This window comes from Perca flavescens, chromosome 12, assembly GCF_004354835.1.
Source record: "Perca flavescens isolate YP-PL-M2 chromosome 12, PFLA_1.0, whole genome shotgun sequence".
Taxonomy (NCBI): Eukaryota; Metazoa; Chordata; class Actinopteri; order Perciformes; family Percidae; genus Perca; species Perca flavescens.
Window position 1 is genome coordinate 23,953,615 of NC_041342.1, and position 22,016 is coordinate 23,975,630.

General features: G+C 40.0%; 3 protein-coding genes across 7 annotated transcripts; 1 reads left to right on the top strand and 2 right to left on the bottom strand.

The window, feature by feature from the left end:
* The first annotated feature begins 452 nt into the window (after positions 1 to 452).
* Positions 453 to 3,121, top strand: LOC114565712 (patched domain-containing protein 3-like). Its single transcript, XM_028593915.1, has 4 exons — positions 453 to 508; positions 597 to 718; positions 798 to 943; positions 1,418 to 3,121. Exons 2-4 carry the CDS (start codon positions 615 to 617, stop codon positions 2,935 to 2,937), a joined length of 1,770 nt encoding a protein of 589 aa, XP_028449716.1. The 5' UTR covers positions 453 to 508; positions 597 to 614; the 3' UTR covers positions 2,938 to 3,121.
* Positions 3,122 to 4,699: 1,578 nt separating this feature from the next.
* yme1l1b (YME1-like 1b) lies at positions 4,700 to 13,123 on the bottom strand. 2 transcript variants are annotated; one of them, XM_028593847.1, is made up of 18 exons: positions 12,935 to 13,123; positions 12,190 to 12,321; positions 11,833 to 12,010; positions 11,379 to 11,468; positions 11,009 to 11,118; positions 9,519 to 9,669; positions 9,335 to 9,418; positions 8,488 to 8,640; positions 8,167 to 8,319; positions 7,860 to 7,992; positions 7,457 to 7,519; positions 7,137 to 7,249; positions 6,229 to 6,384; positions 5,888 to 6,039; positions 5,611 to 5,737; positions 5,406 to 5,479; positions 5,183 to 5,269; positions 4,700 to 5,058 (listed from the first exon to the last, which is right to left on the bottom strand). In XM_028593847.1, the coding sequence occupies exons 1-18, from the start codon at positions 12,965 to 12,967 to the stop codon at positions 4,915 to 4,917; spliced, it is 2,133 nt and encodes a 710-aa protein (XP_028449648.1). In that variant the 5' UTR covers positions 12,968 to 13,123; the 3' UTR covers positions 4,700 to 4,914. The 2 variants fall into 2 exon arrangements, with proteins under 2 accessions (XP_028449648.1, XP_028449647.1); XM_028593846.1 differs by having other exon boundaries at positions 8,488 to 8,661.
* A 301-nt stretch (positions 13,124 to 13,424) lies between these two features.
* On the bottom strand, positions 13,425 to 21,949 carry LOC114565579 (acyl-CoA-binding domain-containing protein 5A). 4 transcript variants are annotated; one of them, XM_028593718.1, is made up of 14 exons: positions 21,721 to 21,949; positions 21,332 to 21,453; positions 20,889 to 21,012; positions 20,345 to 20,417; positions 19,346 to 19,496; positions 19,102 to 19,140; positions 18,529 to 18,753; positions 16,867 to 17,079; positions 16,476 to 16,570; positions 15,075 to 15,261; positions 14,684 to 14,892; positions 14,525 to 14,575; positions 14,320 to 14,435; positions 13,425 to 14,212 (listed from the first exon to the last, which is right to left on the bottom strand). In XM_028593718.1, exons 2-14 carry the CDS (start codon positions 21,411 to 21,413, stop codon positions 14,200 to 14,202), a joined length of 1,578 nt encoding a protein of 525 aa, XP_028449519.1. In that variant the 5' UTR covers positions 21,414 to 21,453; positions 21,721 to 21,949; the 3' UTR covers positions 13,425 to 14,199. The 4 variants fall into 4 exon arrangements, with proteins under 4 accessions (XP_028449519.1, XP_028449520.1, XP_028449523.1 ...); XM_028593719.1 differs by lacking the exon at positions 19,102 to 19,140; XM_028593721.1 differs by lacking the exon at positions 13,425 to 14,212 and having other exon boundaries at positions 14,326 to 14,435; positions 14,525 to 14,570.
* Positions 21,950 to 22,016: the final 67 nt, after the last annotated feature.

Sequence of the window (22,016 nt, forward strand, 5' to 3'; positions counted from 1 at the left end):
GAGGAAATACATCCAAGAAACGTTTCCAGGAAATGATTCCATGTTTTCACGTTTACGACTGAGCACAGATGGGAATTATGCAACTCTCATAGCTACAAGTGACAGGAATATTCTGACTTTGGAGTCGCTCCAGGACATCCTAGACTTAGACTTTAAAGTTAGGAATATGGTAGTTCAGTTTAACAACCTGTCATTTGAATATGTGGATGTTTGTGCTGAGGTGATGGGATCCTGCACCTCTAATTACATTTTAGATATTATTGAATACAGTGCCAACAATATAGACACAATCAATTTGACCTTTCCGTGGTATTACTCTAATTTCAAGAGTATTCCTTTGTATTTAACTCTGGGGAGTGTGAAATTGTACGAGGAGAGTTCAGTAGTTGAAAGTGCTAAAGCCATACAGCTCCATTACTATTTAGATGAGGACAACAAAACAAAGACTGACCTTTGGTTGGAAAGCTTTATTAATTTGGTCTCAAATATATCATCAACTTCTATTCAGGTAAGCAAAACATGCCAGTATTTTAAATGATTGTCTTTTTCTTTTTGAATTAAGTGGCTTCTGTTAAATGTATTGCTACTCTTTCTAGGTGTCATACTCCACCTCCATGTCAATGCAATGGGAATTTAAAAAATCACCAGCTTCCGTCATCTATTCATTCTCCATCACCTATGCCATTGCCATCACATTTTCGATCATATCATGTTGGAGGTTGGTAAAACATCTGCTGAACATGTTATGCAATGACTTTTGGATGTATTGCATTTTTTGATTTCTGATTTCCTTTTAGGGTGGATAATGTGAGGACAAAGGTGTGGGTGGCATCTTGTGGGGTGCTCTCCACAGGTCTGGCAGTCCTGAGCGGTTTTGGTGCGCTGTTGTTGCTGGATCAACCTTTCGTCATGACAGTTGCCTCCTGTCCTTTCATGATATTAGGTAGGTTCTTTTCAACATTCAGGTCCATAAAGTCCCACTGTCCAAGGCTGAATCAAAGTTAGAAAGTAGTCATAAAACAACATTACTTCCTGTTGATCTAAAAAAAATAAAAGATGCATTAACATGACATTATGTCATGTTAATGCATGTTTTATATGCATGTTTTCATTTATTTAATTTGTTATCATTGACATGGCATTCTAATACATTGCTATGTCATATAATATTTTTAGTCTTTTAGACCAGATGTATTGTCATAAGACATGTCGATGTTTCACAATCTTGACTTCTGATAATGTACATTTTCATTTCATGTCACATACTCATTGCAGGATTAAGCAGTTAGGGGGCCCCTGGCCAAACATTTGCTGTTGGGCCCCTAAAGACCAAACGTAATAATGTGCACAGTGAGGGATTACACAGTCCCATTTCCCATTTTTAAAATCTCTTTCTCTTCTGACTTTCAACCTAAAGGTATTGGACTGGATGATATGTTTATCATGATCTCTTGCTGGCAGAGGACCCGTGTTCTGGACAGCGTCCCCGCCCGGCTGGCCGACACCTACAAGGATGCTGCCGTCTCTATCTCCATCACCTCCCTGACCGACGCTCTTGCTCTTTTACTTGGCTGCTGCTCGCCCTTTGGTTCAGTCCGGTCCTTCTGCCTGTACGCAGGGATTTCTATCTGCTTCTGCTATCTGTACAGCATCACCTTCCTGGGGGCGTGCATGGCTTTGAACGGACAGAGAGAAGCAGAGAACAAGCACTGGTTCACCTGTGCCAAGATCTCAGAAGACTTACCATCCAGGAATTCAAAAGTCCTTAGTATATGCTGTGTTGGGGGGAGCTACGATCGAATGACAGAGAAGGAGGAAACTGACCCAGTGAGTAACATGTTTGAGCACTTCTACGGCCCAATGCTGACCCACAAACTGATGAAAGCTTGTGTATTTGTAATTTATGCAGGCTATCTGGCTGTAGGCATTTATGGTTGTTTTATCTTAAAGGAAGGACTTGATATCAGGAATCTGGCTTTGGATGATTCCTACATCATCGATTACTACAACAATCAAAGGCAGCACTTCTCTGAATATAGCTGTAACGTGATGGTAGCAGTGAAGCGGCCCTTCCCATACTGGGATGAGGATGAACAAAAGCATCTGCTCTCATGCATTTCAGATTTTGAGAGTTTGAACTTTGTCAGCGGCACTTTAGCTTGGTTTCTTCCCTTTCTACAATATGCAAACGCATCCGATCTCGATGTAAGTTCTCAACAGGCTTTCCACACATATCTGCGACATTTCTTAGAACTCCAGTCCATGTTCAAACAAGACATCAACTTCACTGCAGACAATACGATTCAGGCCTCTCGCTTTTTTATTCAGACGCTCAACAAAGTCCCAACAAAGGACATGATGATTGGACTCAGGAAAACAGCAGAGGAATGTCCAGTAGAGCTACTGGTGTACCACCCTGCTTTCATCTACTTTGACCAGTACGCTGTCATTATGGACAACACCATTCAAACCATCCTGGTGGCTGTGATCGTGATGCTGGTCGTCTCACTCGTCCTGATACCCAATCCTCTTTGTTCCCTGTGGGTGGCCTTTGCAATTTGTTCAGTCATTGTTGGTGTGACAGGGTTCATGGCACTGTGGGGTGTAAACCTGGACTCCATCTCTATGATCAACCTGCTGATGTGCATTGGTTTTTCTGTAGACTTCTCAGCACACATTTCTTACTCTTTTGTCTCCAGCTCCCAGAGTGATGTGAATAAGAAAGCTATGAATGCATTGGCCCATCTAGGCTATCCGATACTGCAAGGAGCACTGTCAACTATTTTAGGAGTGGCGGTGCTGTCCATGTCTGGGAGTTACATCTTTAGGACATTCTTTAAGATTGTGTTTCTTGTGATTACATTTGGGCTGCTCCACGGCTTAGTGTTCATTCCAGTGTTTCTGACTCTGTTTGGAGCCTGTGGGAATTGGTGTTAAAGTAGGGTTGTCCAGTTTATAAATGACATTTCAAAGGCAAACTGAAATTTGAATTCTTCACTTTTTGTGTCAAGAAATATAATCTACAATGATACTGCAGTTATTTTTCAGAAGATAAAATATTTGGACATACTTGTGGAAAAAACAACCTGTTATCTCTGCTACACCGACGATTGTGATTGGTGTAAAGAAATGGCAATAAATGTATTATGTTTTGAAGTGTCTGAAGGTGTAAACCTTGTGGATTTTGTCTAATTTGTAACTAAGGTATGTGCATTTTAAGTTTTGTAAAAAATAAATTTTAAGTACACAAGATTTTATTTAGTCTTCATTTTATTTATCTCAGCTGCAGTAACATTCATTAACCATTGCGATCACATTGTTGAGAGATTTTGTCAATCAACAGCAGAGTGCCATTCAATGTCTCAGCATAAAAGCATTACATGTATATACAATGTTACATCCCAATCATATATACAGCTAAACATGGATAAAAGGCCAAGAAACTAAATAGTGTCTCAAATTGAAGCCAAGAAAACAAACTGAAAAGGTCCACACTGATAATACATATGCTGGTGGTAATCTTGGTATGAGCTACAGTTTAAATGAAATGCTCAAAAAGCTAAAATACGGATTACATACACTGCGGCTGATGTAACTATTCACAAATTGGGACATTCAACATTTTAGTTTCTACCCACAATCTGTGTTGAAGAAATGTCATATAGTCAAGGACGTCACTTTAAAATTAGACTTGTTACAACTACCTTTATACACAGAGCAGTGTCAATAAGCACTGAGTGAACATTGGAGTCTTTCTTCCACTGCACTGTGCAAAACGTGTTCAAACAGAAAGGTATAGAACTAGATGTGACAAAATTACTCTGCTTTGATGTAATGACAAAGGAGACGCCAATGGGCAATAACCGATAACTGGTCTTGTTTGTCTGAATAATCTAAAGATGGAGTCTTTTTGCATTTCAACTCATTTGCATTTAGAGAAGAAAACACTGATGTTTTTCCTAAAGCTTTTTTGGAAGCTGAACTCAAGACTATTTTAAATAACTTAGCTTAGCTTTAAAATCCTAAAGATCTAGAAATAGTCTATCACTACATAACACAGCGTGTATTTGTTGCATGCTTTTTTGAGGCAAAGCAGCGGTTGTCTGTACACACAGCATAAATGAAATAAATGAAGAGAGCGCAAGTGCATTTTCAAATAATACACTCACCCAAAGTGCTGAGACATTATAGTTTAACTTTATACACTCCCTCCTTTCAAAAGGAAAACAAAAATTCACTTACAGTGGATTCCCTAAAAGGCCACCTTTAAAAATAAGTAACATGGACATATGCAGAGGGGGTGGGGGGGTCAGGAGAATGTATATACATGATCTTCCAATCATCCCAGATACAAAGAATCAGATGGAAAGACAGAGTGCAGCACCCCATTGCGACACTTCTTGGTGCCAAATTGGGAGGCTCGCAAGATAGAAGTCGAGAGTGTAGCCTGACCTTGAAGATATACAAGACAAATAACAATTAACATTAAAAAGGGAATCCTACCAAGATGCTTTTTACGTTTGAGGTACATAATTACATGAATGCATTATTTCCTCCCACCAACGGATAAAGTGACCTGAGCAACATCCTTTACATTAGGCATTTGACCGGTTAACCTTTGTCACATACGGTGAGCCTGTGCAACATACAGAGGTAAGCTGTTACCTCTGAACGCAGGAAAGTCACTACTTATCTGGGAATATTGATGGGATTACACAAAGGGGACCGAGTGAAGATATGACATAGTCCTACATGGGCGCTTGTCAAGAGACTTTGTGAACGCAGGCCATCACTTCATACTCCTCTAATTCACTCATGAACTGAGTCCATCCCTCCTTCCATGACCCCTGAGCTCTTAAAATCTGCCCCCTCCCCCTATTGCCAACCCCCCATTGTTGCAGTCCCTGCTTCTTTTCAACTGGCCTCCAGGGCCTTGCCCTCCAGGACCAGCTTGATCTCTTTGGCATCCAGTGTCTCATACATGAGCAGAGCATCTGCCAGGTTTTTGTGCTCTTTGGAATGAGTCTTCAGCAGGACTTTGGCACGCTCATAAGAGTCCTGGTGACAGCAAGAGAAAAGGTGGTAAGTTTTACAAGAGCTGGTTGAATCGCTGAATTGTTTTTTTTTGTTCAGCTGTCCTAAAAAAATAAATAAATAATAATAAAAAAAACATCACACAAACCTTCAGTAACTGCCTGACTTCATGCTCCACTGCTGCTTGTGTCTCTGGGCTCTGGGATGTCATGTCAGTATAGGTCATCACACCCAACTGGGAGACAGGAAAGGGAAACATATACAGTAAATAAAATGTGCATACAATTATAGCAAAAATGTAGACTGCGATGCATGTGCAGTTCAAATACTATGACCAGCCTGCCCTTTATAAGTCCCATAAATTAGCCTACCTTTTCACACATTCCAAATCTGGTCACCATCATCTTAGCAATCTTTGTGGCACTATCAAAGTCGCTTGATGCACCTGGAGAGGAAGAAATGACATGTTGCCTTTACACATTCTAGCCTGCCAACCACCTTTCTATGTAGAAGAGAATCAAGAACTTACTACATTCTACACTTCATGTTAAAACATTTTTAGGAACTCCTTTTTACCGGTTGTGATGTACTCATGGCCAAATATAATCTCCTCTGCTACACGGCCGCCCATACTGACGTCCATCTGGGCCAGCAGCTGAGAGCGAGTCTCACTCCAGCGATCGTTCTCTGGAAGCATGGATACCTGACAAGAGACATTGGAGATGATGGAAAAAGGGAATGAAAAATGAAGGGGATAAGAGGTAAACAAAGTTTAATGGAATGACTGTCTGCAGACTCTGTGTCAAATTATAATACGCGTTATAATACGTTTACAAGCTCTATGTTTCCTTACATGTCCCAGACTGGGGCCTCTAGGCATGATAGTAGCCTTGTTAATCGGCATGGCATCTTTGGTATAGTAAGCTACTATTGCATGGCCAGATTCATGGTACGCTGTGATGATCTTGTTCTTCTCATCTATTTCTGCACTCCTTCTCTCGGGGCCTTGGAGATAAAAGAAGAAAGTATGAATGAATTTATTTTATTGCCACATTCTCAACAGGACTTTGTGAGTGATCACTATAAGTAAGTGTTTGCTGTGTTCGATGAAAACACACAGACAATCAGGATAACTTATGAGTAATATTAATCACATTATAACAACTAAAAAAAAAAGGCTTCCTCATTACTCACCCATGAGGATTTTGTCTTTAGCAAACTCCAACTCTTTCAGGGTGACCATGTCTTTACCATCGACTGCTGCCTTCAGAGCAGCCTGGTTGACCAGATTTTCCAGGTCAGCGCCAGAGAAGCCCACTGTGCCCCGGGCAATAATATTGGCCTCAATAGCTGCAGAGATAACACGCGACATCAACAAAGATCACACCGATTGTCTAAATCTAGGCCTCAGATGGGGCTAGTAAATGACAAACATTTAGCTTATGATGTCATCTTAAAAAATACCAGTGCTCTGTCCTGTGCCAGTGTGTTCAGTGCTTGAGGACCACCAAACCAAGGTATTCAAACAACTGTAGGTTCTGTCTTACAGTGCATTCAGAAAAAAAAATCTACCGATTTGCCACAGGGTTGTTAGGTGCAGGGGGGGGGTGGGGAGTGTCAATGAAACTGCCCATTTGTGATGTCCTGTTGTGTTCTTTAACCACCCAATGTAGCACAAGAAGACTTTATATTTCACAATTGCTGTTTTCAGTCAGATCGTTTATAGATTTCGACATTTCCGGCCGCACTTCAAGGAGAGAGAGAAAGAAAAGAGACGAGCGAGACATAGCGAGTGATTTGTTGTTGCAGGAAACATTCAGCTGTTACACAAACTCTCGGGCAGTTCAGTGCTTGGGTTTCGTTTTTCTTTTTTAACCTTAATAAGTGTTTTAAAACTTTCTTGTGGCAGTGATGTTTCCTGTTTCCTGTACGGGATTTCTCACACTGCTTCAAACCATAGCTCAAAACACCACTTGACGGCCGACGCAGGCTGTCCGAACGCGGCCTTACAGTGGTTAAAAATATTATATACACCATAACAAAACATTTTAGCAAAAACATTGTTATAATTATTTTAGGATTAGCAGATGGTGATCTCACACCTGGATCCATTTTAATCTTCTTCAGATACCAGTTGAGGATCTCTGTGCGCCCTTTCACATCTGGTTTGGGGACAGTCACCTGCATGTCAAAACGTCCTGGGCGGATCAGGGCACTTAAAAAAACAAGATCAGCAGGTTAGTAAAATACTGATGCTGTGTCAGCATACAATCTGGGTCACTGCAGCCTCATGGTTGCAGTCTATTCTTAGTTTTTGACAAGAAGAGCTGTGTCTCTGAGGGTTGTAAACCTTGACATGAATGTGCATTGTAAGCTCTGATATTTTCACAGGCTAAAGCAAGAGACACAGAGGTAAACATACTTATCCAAAGCCTCTGGGAAGTTGGTTGCTCCAATGATGATCACACCTTCGTTAGGTTTAAACCTACAAAATAATAGCACAGGGTACATGCAAGTCAGCGTCTGCAATGCAGCAGCTCTCCTCTTGCTTTCTGTTATGTTCTCTCACCACAGCAATCTTTCTCACATTCTAATTCACATTTTGAACCATAATGCAGTACTTATAATATTATTATATTCTTTTGTCAACCAACACTGAACTGTACTGTATGCACAGTTAACATGATTGAAGACCGTTGACCACGCTGCAAATCAGTCAGTAGGACACTTTGAAGGCAACCCCAAATTAATGCCAAATTTGCTTTAATGTGAATTACGACAACTCCTAAACTGTAAAATATGCAACAGATATTTTGAGGGATTACCCATCCATCTCAGCAAGTAGTTGGTTAATAGTCTGTCTGGAGTAAGGGTGCATGGGAGACTCGATCCTTTTCCCACCCACACTGTCCAGTTCATCAATGAAGATCACACAGGGAGCATTGGCTTTAGCCTCCTCTAGAAATAAGCAGTACAACAAATATAAAAAATAAACATATGTACCACAATGAAAAGCACAACAATTATAATGTTTTTGATGTAATCATGCAGCCCTTGTATCAGGAGAAGTCAACTCTACACTCTCAAGAAGTTTCTAAGGAAGGCAAAGGGAAAAGGAAAAAGAAATCCCACTGAAAAGGTTCCTGATGCGGCTGGCTCCCACTCCAACAAACATCTCATCAAATTCAGACCCGGAGGCGTAGTAGAATGGCACATCTGCCTCTCCTGCCACAGCTCTGGCCAGTAGAGTCTTTCCGGTCCCTGGAGGGCCAACCAGTAAAACACCTAAAGTAAATAGATGAGGAGGAAGAACGAGAGAGAGACACAAAAACAGATCTCTGAATGTAGTTGTGCAACTACCATCTCAGCTGAAAAGTCATCATACTCTAACATAAGTGCAGAATTTATAAAAATCGCAAAGCTTTTAAAACGCACTGTGAAAGACAGCCCTACCTTTTGGCAGCTTCCCTCCCAATACTGTGAACTTCTTTGGGTTTTTCAGGAACTCCACAACTTCCTGCAGCTCGTTCTTAGCTTCTTCTATCCCTTTGACATGCTCAAATGTCACGTTTTTCATCTGCACAGGGTCCACTGCAGAGTCCAGGCCTGATGTGGTTCGGAACCGTACTATCAAAAATGGTTAGATTAAAGTTCGAAATCACACTGCATGGCTAACACACACACACACACACACACACACACACACACACACACACACACACACACACACACACACACACACACACACACACACACACACACACACACACACACACACACACACACACACACACACACACACACACACACACACACACACACACACCTTCAATACTGCAGGTTAGAATTTGTAAAGAGCAGAAAATGGCTCAGTTATACCAAGCTTAGTTATTTTCTGTGAAGGGTTAATACATGTTCAATATTTTATGTGCATAGATTTAGTTAAGCAGGCAAATGCTGTACTTCATTATTAACATTCACATTTTAACATATTAAAACGTTAACATATTGGAGGTGATTTCATGTACGACATGCAGCATGCATGAAATCAGCTTTAGGACGCTGACTTTAGACTAGCACCACTGACTTTAGACCAGGTTTTTCCTGGTCTGTGGCGGAATTGTTTTCTGAAACTACAAAATAGCACTAGGGAACATTTGCGCCTGAACACGCCTCCTCTTTTCGCTGAACCAGTCCGCTGTGCGTAGGGTGCAAAATAGGAATGATATATGCGTCGGTGTACAAAGGCAATTGCGCTGAGTGCAAGATAGGGCCATTAGAGTAGAAAAGGAGCCTTTACCCGATATGAAGGGGGTCTTGGAGATACCATAGAGTCCAACCAGAAGCAGCACCAGCAGGATTAGACGAGTCCTCCGGAGAGAGTCTGAACAGTTGGAGCAGGAAAACTATACGTCATTACGGTTTAATGCTTAATAATGGAATACCAATTGTGTGATTAAATTTGAGCTAGTTTATAGCGTTGCCTTGTGTGCGTTGTGTCAAGGCTTGGGCTTTCAGGAAACCCTCAGCGAAGCCCCTCTTGTAAGAATCCTGCTGTCCATCAGGTATGTTCTTGATCTTAATCAGGCTGTCTAGACTTTCAACTTCAACCCCCTTGTCACGTGTCAGGAAACCCTGCAGTACAAGGTAAGATTGGTCAGCGATATTCTGATAAGATGACATTAAGTCTGTATGCTTTTAAATTTAACTTATATACTGTTCAATGTTGTGTGGACTGCATGTGACATCTAAAAGGTGATATGAGGGGCCCGAGTGGTGAGGACTTATGGGAAACATCTTGTTATTACTACGATATCTTATGCCATGGGACCTAATATTCTCCTGGTGTAATTATTATGTTTCGTGCAAAGGAGATCTGAAAAACAATATATGTAATCTTCACCTGTGACTTCTGAGGGAGGGGGCGCTAATATACGTCAGACTAAGTTGTTATAATTATGTGATTGACAACTGGTTCTCCAGAGGTGAGGCCAAACAGTACAAAGGAATCTGTTAACTTAATTGTTCAGTGAGAAGATTGTCTGTGCATGTTTCGGTGTATAAAACTGTCTCTCCCGCTCGGCTGTGTGTGCTCCGTGGGTGAATAAAGCTGCATTTGATCTAAAGACATAGGAATGTGTCATCTATGAAGTTGTCTCCATCACTTTCCTTATATCATATTCACTTCACTTTTATCACACCTTTACACTCAAGGCCATCCCACTGGACATGCTTTGTAGGCCTAAAAAACTTAAAAGGTTCACCTGCTCTGCCTGTATTTTTAGATTCCTAAACCGGCAGAACAGCTGGAGGCCCCTTTTGTGTTGTCAGGAAAGTGCAAAGGCAGCTGTTGTCAGTTACTTAGCAAACATAGCTCCATAACTGATAATGTTACTAAATAGTAAGAAAAAAAACATACTATCTATTTTAGGCCGGTTGGTGACTCAGGTGGGCAGAACACCAATTGCCAACTTTTCCTCAAATTTTCTTGTGTGCAGAAGATCCAATGGAAGACATATGTTTCTATTTGACTAGACAGCAGAGAAAAAAACTACAGTGATGTGATGCATTTTCTACTCAAGAGCTGAATATTTTGTAACTTGAAATCTCAGCAGGCCTTGCATTTTATTCCAAAAAGTGCAATATCCTAGTCAGGTGAAAATGTTGTTGCTGCTGGTGAGGCAATTAATATTCTTAACACAATAAGCACATACAAACATATCCATAACATGCTTAAAAAAATATTTTGCTGATTCAAATCCAGCTCTGTGTCATAGCAGTGTAAGCAGTGTGTTAAGATGAACGATGCTCCCCGTCGCCAGGGTTCTCCATGCATTGGCGCCACGGCCAAACACCGTTAATCTAAACACACTGCCCACAAATAGATGATAAAGAGCTGGTTAAAAATCAGCACAGTATCCCTTTAAGGATTTGCTTAAGCATGTTAAGCATGTAAATATCTCGAAGTACTTACCTTCATAAAAGATGGTGTGAATCCTTCAGACTCCAGGGGGCGGTCTGGGGCCGACTGCAGTCGTCTGGTTTTGCTCTTTAAAGTTTTAAAGCCTCTGCTCGGGACCCACACTTGAAATATACAGTAAGCACATGCTGTTTAAACAGATTAAAAAGCTAAACATGTTTACACAGAATATAACTTTACTAGATTCACATTAGCATTATACCGTAAATATACACATTGTTACCGCTGCATTCACAATGTACATGTAAATATAGGACACCATAGATAACATTGACAATTAAGTAGAATATTTGTTATTCTCTACGTAATGCTATTTATATTGTTGTCAAATAGCATATAAACTATTACATAAATCTGTAGTTACCTGGCCAGTGTTGTAGCTCTGTGCAGACAGACTGAAGAGGTGAAGGGTGCTGTCTGGAATAAAACATGGGAATTGCACCACATGAGAAGCCTGGGAACAGAGGACAAGGTTTAACTATTGAGATACTTTTAAGAAAAAGTGGTAGCAGAGGCCCTAGTTGCTTGTTAAAACAGTCAACTAGTAACTAAGCTAATCAAAATGATAGGATTCATCAGAATATCGGGATGGATGCTTACCACCTCCACTAACTAGAATCTCTGCAATTCTATGCAGTCAAATGAAACTTGAAAAATGAAACAAATGTTTTAACTTCTTGCAGATTGTGAGGTCCTGGCATGTTGTATTTATTCATGAGTGATGACGAGGAGTCAGGCATGGGCACCAGCCACACCTATTTAAGTGGTTCAAGGTACAGTATGGGAGGCCTGTTTATAACAAAGATGTACATTCTCACCATGCTTATTGAAGAAAAAGGAGTGTGTAGAAAGATGTGAGGCGTGCCAGGCTGTCTGTCCACCCAATGGAAGTGGTGCCTCCTGTGGACTCAAGCGTGGTAACACACTCTTCACCAGCTCATCCAGCTGCTGTGCTCCCAGGTCTGATAATCCAAGCTCACGCATGTTCCACACGGGCTGCACAAACATAAATTATATCATTTTGTGTATGACATTTGATTTATATTCCTAACAAAGTTATTCTGAAAAAGGTTTTTGTTAAACAAGTGGACTTGGGAGAATGAAATCAACTAAGCCCAGCATCACACGGTCTCTGAATTGAAACAGCAATTACAGATTATGGCCTGCTAATGTACCTCTGTACAGTGTAGTTCTGAGTCTGAGGCATGCTCCTTATGTTTTCTTGATTTGCAGGTGGCACTGCTGCTTCCCACTGAGCTTTTCATAGAGTGGAGGACATTGATGAGGTGGCTAAGAGGTACAGTCACCTGTGATCACATGTAAGCAAACAGTGAGTGAATGAGTGTTTTGCAAATGTAAGACTTACAACTGTCATATATATTACAATTAACGTTACTATCACAAACCCTATTTGTCAGGTAACGTTAGCCCTTATTCAGAGACTGTTGGTATAGACACAGGTAAAGTACATCAGCGAGCTTAAAAGTAGCCGCATACAGGTGATTATCGCGTAGCAGTAGAAAAGTTGATTGAACTGCAGATGTATTAGCATATGCAAATCACCAGTAATTAGTCAAATATATCGCTCATTGACGAAGTTTCCCATCTGGCAGCTTAGGACACACTGAACGCTCATCAGAACATTAACGTTAGCTGGAACTTCTCTCAGGAGGTCCACGCAGTCTTTATTTCGGTTTATTTAACGTTACAGGTAAATAGAAATATAACAATATTGACACAATGTCAACTGACTTGAATGTAAATTTCTTTCAAATCATCAAACAATAACGAAAGGTCAACAGCAGTCTGGCTGACAAGCTAAGGTTAACTTAGCTAGCTAGCAGGCTTAACTCAACTAGCTAAAACCCAAACAACAACAATGCTAATGTTAGCTTGGCCTAATGTTTCCTGCTTTCTTACCTGTGGTTGGACAGTCGTGGACAAAGAAAACATTTTTAATTCAAACTGGTACACAACGGCACTTAAGCTACACAAGTTATACCACTGCCCTTTAGAGTTAAAGGTCCGTATTTCTTTCACTTCATCTTTCTGTAGCAGACATAGCAAGTCAAACTGCGAAGTTCAGAGGTAGTCTACACAGGATATGACGTCTCCGTTATTAAAAAATAAGGTTGTGACCATAGATATGACAAATGTATACTTGTTAAAATCTGTCTTTTTTTCTGGCCTGTCTTCGGTTTATCTAACGTTAGCTTCAGTAAATATACAATTAAAAAAATTATTCAGCAAATTTACAGTCTAAAATGTGATAAATGCGATATATAAACTATAACCTTATCACTTACATTTTCTAGCCCAGCTCATGTAATCAAGTTTTTCAGCAGTTAATCTCGATTTTGAACATCAAATGATTTACTAAAATACATGTTTGTCCAATGAATGTGTTTATTGCAAGTCAAAATTTGCTTCATACACTTATGTTTAACAACTGTATATTTGAAAGCACCACACTCTTGCTTTAAAAAGAGAATTCTTAATTTTCACTGTACAGCTGAAAAAAAAGAAAAAAGAATGAATATATGGATTGTCATTATTTTTTTTTGCAAAAGTGCAATATTTGATACCAATGCACTGACGCCATGAAATAAATATAAACTTTTACGCATACTGTAGATAATTTTGGTCATCATCGCTATTTGGTCTAAAAAGAAATTCACCTAAAATATTCCTATATTTCAAATGAAATATAAAAGACCCTTAGTAATCAGAAAAAAATATTGTTTGACATGAAACATGAAAAGATACCTAAAATAAACAATGAAATGTACAATAAATAAATAAAGGTCCACAGCTACTGTATGATAATAAATTAATTTCAATTACAAGTTGACTCAGTTATGCAAGTTGTGTATATTGAGTACCTGGTGATCTCTGAGACATGTCATAAATAAGGTCACCAACTAATGCTAAGCTCACTGTAACAAAGAAAATGTGCCAGCATTTATAATGCACTAATCTTCCCTTTCTTAAACACCTAAAAAGTATCCATGAAGTCAAAATGCTACACTTTGATTGATTTATCTAAAGTGGCCTTTCCATTTCTACTGATGCCGCAGTATACTCTGTCTGTGACGGTGGCTTGAAAAAGCCACAAAGCAACAAAAGTGCAACAATTTCATCCCAGCTTCATGTTCTTTGAATGATGCCGATGGTTGTCAGAGAATTCAAGGGATTTTCCTGTGAGGAAAAAAGGTGAAAATGAGTTTTGGTAGTCAGTAGTATGGCTATAGGCAAAATGAATTAGTGATAATAGAGCAGGGCATTTTTGATCAGTATTTGCTCACCTTCTTTTCCGTTGTAAGTAAAGCTGGACAAGCCAATGGGCAATCAGAGGCCAGAGTGCAGTTAACACCCCTGTGAGTGGAGAGAAGTCAAAAGGCCACCAAGACGGTCTCAGGAACTAAAAAAAAAAAAAAAAAAAAACTTGCATTACATTAGTTATTAAAGAACAAAACCATTTAAAATTTTAAATAAAAATCTAATAAGGACCGTTTGTGCTGCGGGTAGAGAGTCCTCCTGCCTTGGTGAAGATAATCTTGACTGAAAAATTGAATAAGAAAATGTATAAAATCTATCAATAAATATTTAATAAATTGTCATGGAGACAGTCTGAGGATAACACTGTGGCTAACATCTCTTGTCTTTCACCTGTGACACCGTGAGCGCCTCCAGAGCGTGCAGCCTGTGAATCACTGTGGTCATGTCATGTTGCAGCCTCAGCAGAGCTGTTGCTATTTGCTCATTGACGTTTCCCCTGGCAGCGCTGACAGGATGTCTGTTCTGTGACACACAACAGCATGCGGCATCTACACTGGCACACCGCTGAGAGCTGCAGGTAGCCCTTGGCGATTGTGAACCTGAAACAGGAGTCAGAATTTGACAGGTTAATACTATAACATGCAACTTTTGTGGAAAATGGTTCTGTGTGTAAAGGCATCTAATGCCTTTAAATGCTTAGGAAGATGAACTAAGTGCACATCTTAGGAGAACGGTAAATTAGGGATACAGCGTCAGTATGAATCAAAGTCGACAGTCTCACCTCTCCCTCTTCTTGACAAGGAGCTGTTGTGCTGGCTTGCACTAATCCCTTCTTTAAGGTAGGACTCCCCCACGAGTACTTGATCCTCTCCTCCATTCGGGGTAGTGTTGCTCTCAAACCAAAGATCACTTTGCCTCACAGAGGCAGCTCCTGATCCCAGTGACAGTATGTTTGATGTAGACAGCCCCTTGGTAGGAAAACGGTCAACCACAGTTTGAATAGCCATGATTGGGTCAGAACACTTTATATTTGTGTTTTACTTTATTACTTTTTTTCTATAATGTTGACATTATTAAAGAAATAGTTTGACAATTATGGGAAGATTCAAGATTCAAAAATCCTTTATTAATCCCACAATGGGGGAATTGACACTGTTGCAGCAGGAAGGGATGGGAGGAAAAGTAGAAGACACTGGAAATGTTTTATTTGCTTTTTTTGCCTAGGTTTTCATGAGAAAATAAGCATAGCATAGTGACTGGGAGCAGGGACAAACAGCCAGCTTGGCTCTTCCTGAAGAACTCGGAAGCCGCCTACACATGATCTGTGGTAAAACTGCTCTGTGCTCACTGTGCCATTGTTTTCCTATGGGGAGAGCGGTGAAGACAACTCGGAGGAAGCGCTACCCGTGGCGTTGCGCACCAATTGAAATTACCGCTAAGTCCTGCGTTAAAAATCAAGGCACAAACAAATCAAGGCACAAACAAAACCAGAAGCAACGACGACGTACACCTGCGCTACGCTTTGCCTCTGTGCCTGCAATATGCTCTGCGGCCTACCTCGTGGTTTTACCTCTGATCATGTGCAACTTTTGAAGCTAGTTTGATCTTTACTAAGAAAGTATAAACAACATGTTGTATATATTTTTATAGGGGTTTATCTGCTGGACTATTTCTTGGCCGGGCGCAATGATTTCCTGGAGTCTACAGTGAGATTTAAGGCTCTGACACACCAACCCGATTATCGGCCGTCAGACAGTCTGGCGAGGTCGGTGATTCGAGTCTGTTCGGCGTGTTCCAGTCGGAGGAGCCGTTGGCATCCGTTTTTTGGACGATTTGACTTGTTGAATTGGCCAGTGGGCAGTCGGTGTGTTCCGATGCACTTTTTTGACCTCGGGGAGCTGACTGATCAGTCTGACTGCCTTTTCTGCCGATGGTCAGCCGTCGGATTGGTGTGTCAGAGCCTTTAGAGGTGCTGGTATGTCGGTCTGCACTTTCCCTCTGCTTCCAGTCTTTTAGCTAAGCTAAGCTAAATGGTCTCCTGGCTATATATTTGTTGTACAGACATGAGCGTGGTATCGATCTTCTCATCTAGCTCTCGGAAAGAAAGCAAATGAGCGTATTCCCTACAATGTCAAAACTAGTCCTTTAATGTGGTGCACAGTATGAAGGAAGGACAACACACCTCTTCCATGGCCAGATGCTCCATGGAGTCACAGAATTCTTCATTATCTGAGTCTGTGGATCGGTGGTTCTTCTCAGGAACAGCATCACTATGACCTGAACATGGACAAAATGGTACATTTTATACCGTTCTTCGATGTACTCTTCATAATAAACATTTACGTTAGTTTATTATATTTTCTCTTTTTTGTGCTATTATATTTGCTGCTGCCACAATAACATTTTCCCACAGTGATATTTTCCAACTTATCCTAATCTAATAGTTTATCTAATGGTTTTGATGAGCGTAATCATTATTATAAACTATTAGGTATTTGTTATCAAACGTGCTTTTTTATAGTGTTATACAAACATAATGTACACTTTCTTTTTGCATTAATGTGAAATCTTACCACTCAGGTGTCCATTAAAGAGCATATAGGAGTTATACTGCACACTGGGCTCTAAGGAACAGGCCAGCTCTTCCTCTTCCACCTCGCTGTTGAGGGAGCTGTGTGTCCCGTTGGTGAAGGAAGACATGCTGGGCTCCATGCTGCTGCTGGACCCCCCTGTGTCAGACCTCCACCGTTTCTCCACCATCAGCAGCTTCGGGTCAGGCCTCCAGACTGAGACAGAACAATAGAGAGAGAGAGTATGACAAAGCATTACAAAAAAAGTTGTTTTTTAGGTGCCCTTTGTCTAGCCATTTTTTGCCCTGGATGTACTTTTTTTTTTTATCTCACTGAAATACTGTTCTCATTTATATGAATGTATTCAGAGGGAAAAATATCACATTAATTTACTTACAATGGAAACTATGAACATATTGCAACCTTAACATTAACTCAAGTGTGTCACATTATAGTGAAAATGTTATTCTTAAAAAATAAATAAATGTGTGCTGGCTGGTCGTTAAGTCACTTCTCTAATATTCTGCGAGTGACCAACTGAAGAACACAGCACAAATACACAAATAGCTACTCTCTTTCCCTTTTACACTTAGAATAGAGAAGTTTAAAATATTCTATACCGGTACCGATACCAATACCGTGACTTTGATACCAGTTCCTGAACAATACTTTTTTATACCAATTTTATAAAACAAAAGAAATAAACAATATTACGGTACAAATCTTTGTATGCATGTTCCAGCCCTGACTCTGTGTAACGTAAAGTTTTTCCAGCGTGTCTACGACGTGTAACGTTGGACAGTCAATCACAGACATTATTAGAACTTGGTAGAAGCATGCTGCATGCTGATTGTCTCACTGATACTGACAAGATTTACTCCTCAGGTATTGAAAATGGGTATTGAATGACGAGGCAATTTTCAATACTATATACCAGAGATGGTCTGATACCGATACCAGTATCGGTATTGGCTTTGATACTGCCTAAAACGCTGGTAGCGGTATCGGGAAGTACTGGAGTTTATGCACCGATCCGATACCACGTAATAAAGCCCTAAAGAAAATCTACGTTAAAGTAGTTTATTTATGTTCTTTTTCCGTTATAACTGACTGTCAAACTGGATAATAAAAGAAAGCTCTGTGGCATTCATTGTTTGTGTTTGTTCATGTTCTACAAAGAGTTTAACCTGAGCCAGACAGACAACAAATATAGAAATCATATCACATCTATACAGGGATAGTAGTATACAGTTGTTAAAACATAATAAAATATATGACACACTGGTATCGGATCGGTCCTCGGTATCGGCCAATACGCAAGTTCAGGTATTGGAATTGGTATCGGGAAGCAAAAAATGGTATCGGGCCATCTCTACTCAAGGAGGGAATTCAGTCAGTGCCTAAAAAGTATTGAATTCGGTACCCAGCCCTATCAGTAATGCATGTGTGCATAGAGTAAATAAGTAATCTACATAAAAACAAAGCATTCTTCTGAGTGTGTTAAAGGTTACAAACAGGTCACAAATATTGATTATTTTCCTCCAAAAAGGCTAAATACCTTCCTAACACAACTGGGCACTGTAGTTTTTAACAAAAGTGTGTGTAACCTCTACAACGCAGCAAATTTCACAACACAAAACAGCTAAGAACTACAACTACAGGTACCTTTTTCCTCCTCCTCGTCATCCGCCTCGTCTTCATCGTCTGTTTTGTCTTCTTCATCCTCATTCTCCTCTTCCTCACTTTTCACCCAATCATAACTTTCCTCCTTTTTCTCGATTTCACTATTTTCTTTGCTTCCCTCTGCCTCCTCGCTACTGACACTTATGCCATGACCACTGCTGTCATTTTCTTGGAGGTTTTGAATATCATCCCATAGATCCCCATAGCCTAAGTGGTGAGGGAAACACTCTTTATCAAAGTATATGTTGCACAATGTAAATCTACACAAAGCAAAGACATACACACAGTTGGTTGACAGAACATTTTGCGTTCCACAGCTTCTACACACTACATCTATTCCAAAACAGCATATACATGACAGATTACACAAGACAATTTCAGCCTTCTAACAATCTAATTTCTTACAGTTCCTGCGGTGTAAACCAAGGAAATGTACACTTTTCACTCTTTTCTCAGTCAAATAAACAATGAAAGCAACTTAATTAGGTTAAAATAAGCTTATACACTGTGGGACCAAGCTATCAACTCTACAGCTACTGAACACCAAAGACTCGCCTTCCATTGTTGGTTTGTTCAATTGTTTGACCAGCTCATCTAGTGATAAAAAAACACAAATAAGACAGGCTCAGTATTCCGGAAAATGTCATACAGTATGTGTGACTAACAAAGAGGATCGACAGCAGTCCTACATCCCCCTTAAACAGCAATGCTCTCCCTCAGATTGTGTTCTGCTTTTCCTTTGATGTGCCTTCAATTGTGAAGTTATTATGGCATTGCTAATCATGTAGGCCAACATTACCTGTATGGTTTGCAAAAGGCCGGGTAAAGGGTTGCCTGTCCCGCTCAATTTCTTCAGCTTCTTCTCCTTCTACATCCACCTCTGTGTAGAAATTGCCAAGCTTCTGTACCAAGTTAGACACTTCTTCTGAGATTGGAATGGCCTCCAAAATCTGATAACAAACACAAATAATAAACTTATCTAGTTAAATATGCATAAATAGGTGCGGCAAGACTGTCAACAAGTCACCAGAAAACAAGTTAATTACATATAATTACATAGAGCAAAGGCTGACTGATTTATCTGTTAAACCAGTTAATTAAAGCTGATTAAAAACAGCTGGTAGCTGGAGGAATTGAAGCCACTCAGGTGCTATGAGGTGAAAAAATGTATAACAACAACATTTGTAAATGCAGTCTCTGCTGTTATTTAAAAGGTTCTGTCATTGTTTTAGCAATTTGTTGCATCTTAAAGGTCCCAGATTTTAAAAAGTGAGATTTCCATGTTTTCTTTTTTTTAATTATTATAAAGCAGGTCTTGGTGCTATATAAATACACACGCCAAAGTATTGGACAAATTAACAGTTTGACCTTATGACGGTGCTAGATGAACAAGTCAGGGGATCACCAAAGTCTGCATGATACATCCACTGGGGACCAGGAATATCTTTACAAAATGCTACGGCAAATCTCCTCTGGCTTGAAAATAAATATCTGACAGATAAACTGCATCATCATACTCATAAATTGTCTAATAATTTGACTTCACACAAAGTGTCTTTCAAGAGTCAGAAATCAGTAACCTATAAGAAAACTTATATTAGAAACAATCAGCCTAACATAAGCACATAGGCTAATGTATTTTTAAATATACAGTACATATATTTACTGTTTGTTAGGCATGCACATGCTTCTTGTCATGGCAAAACATAAATGTGAAGAAAGAGATGTGTACTCCAAGTTGATTAACTTTGTATTGCTATGCTGCTTCTATTCAGCAGTTGTCCATAAAAGGACTTACCAGCTGGATGTCCTCGACATAGTTCTTCATGGCTTGCTCTTTTGTCATATTTCCTAAAGAGCTCCATGAATCCCTGGTAACACAAAGTCAACACTTGAACACTAAGAGGAAAGTGAACACTGGCTAACTAATGTGCAGTTACAGCAGTATTAAGTTGTGCAGAAATCTCACTAAACTTAATCTATTCTGTATTAGCAAGATTATCTATATACCTGCAGTATTGTGCAGTAATATTTGGCTATAATTAAAATAAGTAATTTAGAACAATAGTGTAGCTGGCATGTGGAGTGACGCTGGGCCTTTGGGCTGCATGCTTGCATGAAAGGTGCTTTATAAATAAATAAAGTTGAGTTTGACCTTTGACCTATACTTTCGATGGACTTTGATAATATGAATATTATGGATCTTATGCATATAAGTTAGTGTGAAAAATGCAAATGCACCAGCTGTATATCTTCTGTGTTGCTATAAGTGATAACTCCGAATTTAGTCGTCAAATATAAAAATCACGTGTGCATTAAGACAACATATTATAGGTACCTACCATTTAGCTTTTCCATGAGTGTCCCAGAAGCCGTTAGGTCTGGGGATGTTGCAGGGCCCCACAGTGGCCTGCTTGTAGTAACTATAGAACAACAGCATCATGTCATCAGATGGCTGGAAAGGACCTGAGCAATGAAGGAAGCAAATTAAAACATAGGCTACATGTGCAGGGCAGCTTGAAACTGTAATAAAATGCTGAGATACATGTTAGTAACAGGATCAGATCAGATTACAGGAGTTGTTAATAGACTTGAGAAATGACTGATTCGGTTAATCAGCTCCGGGTCAGCCAAGAGTGACAGCTCTAAAACGCTCTGCAGGTCAATCACCTAGAGTGTTTACACACAAACAAGCACATACTTCACACCGGATAGCACATAACTGAAAACCAGTTCAATCACTTTCATTTATAGTCGAGGATAGAATAAAGAAAGTCATCATCACCTTCTTCGGGCAAACTCCGGATCACTTTAACTGCAGCAACAAATTTCGCCTCCAGGCTGTGTTTGTCCTCTTCCTGCGCCATGCTGACTCCCAAACGGCATAAAACGAAGGAGTCCTCACATCTTTGAACAATAATATGAAGCAATAAATGGAATAATCAAGGCAGTTCAGAAAGTGTTCAACGATGGACGCTTCAACACAATTTTGTCATCACTGCAGCTAGTTACCATGTCTTATCTAAAGAGGCAGGATGTTTCCTTTTTAATCTAGGAGATTCTAGGACCATTTGGTCTATTTAATAAGCCCTTGTCGGTTTAGCGCCAATTGCCTATAGGCTAGTATTTTATTTAGCACGAATGATTACGATATGGCCTATGTTAGAAACTCACCACATAGGCTAGTTCCTATTCGCCGGTGCAATCATTATTTCATTAGCCCGATGTCTGTCTGGAATATGCAGCAGAAAACCGGTCAAGGATGAGCCAAACAGTTAACGTCTAATTGCTAAATATATCTGGGAAATGTAGTTTTTGTGGAACCAAACATCAGAGAATAGTATGTTAAAACGCAACGTTTACTCCTTCAAGTCCCACAAACCCCTCTCAGCGGAGATTTAAACCGCGGTGATGTATGGGAAATGTAGTGTCGTGAAAGTATTCCTCATAAAGCAAAATAGCACTGAGGA

What these genes read in the sequence shown, in the direction of transcription:
- LOC114565712 (XM_028593915.1), top strand. Translation starts at nt 615, where the DNA reads ATGTCAATGCAATGGGAATTTAAAAAATCACCAGCTTCCGTCATCTAT. An exon ending in TCGATCATATCATGTTGGAG is followed by an intron (nt 719 to 797) that starts GTTGGTAAAACA and finishes ATTTCCTTTTAG; the next exon opens with GGTGGATAATGTGAGGACAA. An exon ending in CTGTCCTTTCATGATATTAG is followed by an intron (nt 944 to 1,417) that starts GTAGGTTCTTTT and finishes TTCAACCTAAAG; the next exon opens with GTATTGGACTGGATGATATG.
- yme1l1b (XM_028593846.1), bottom strand. Translation starts at nt 12,967, where the DNA reads ATGTTTTCTTTGTCCACGACTGTCCAACCACAG. An exon ending in GAGGCCCCAGTCTGGGACAT is followed by an intron (nt 5,738 to 5,887) that starts GTAAGGAAACAT and finishes GTCTCTTGTCAG; the next exon opens with GTATCCATGCTTCCAGAGAA. An exon ending in CCATGAGTACATCACAACCG is followed by an intron (nt 5,480 to 5,610) that starts GTAAAAAGGAGT and finishes CTTCCTCTCCAG; the next exon opens with GTGCATCAAGCGACTTTGAT.
- LOC114565579 (XM_028593718.1), bottom strand. Translation starts at nt 21,413, where the DNA reads ATGGCGCAGGAAGAGGACAAACACAGCCTGGAGGCGAAATTTGTTGCT. An exon ending in GAACAAACCAACAATGGAAG is followed by an intron (nt 18,754 to 19,101) that starts GCGAGTCTTTGG and finishes CTCACCACTTAG; the next exon opens with GCTATGGGGATCTATGGGAT. An exon ending in AGGCGCTCACGGTGTCACAG is followed by an intron (nt 14,576 to 14,683) that starts GTGAAAGACAAG and finishes TCAATTTTTCAG; the next exon opens with TCAAGATTATCTTCACCAAG.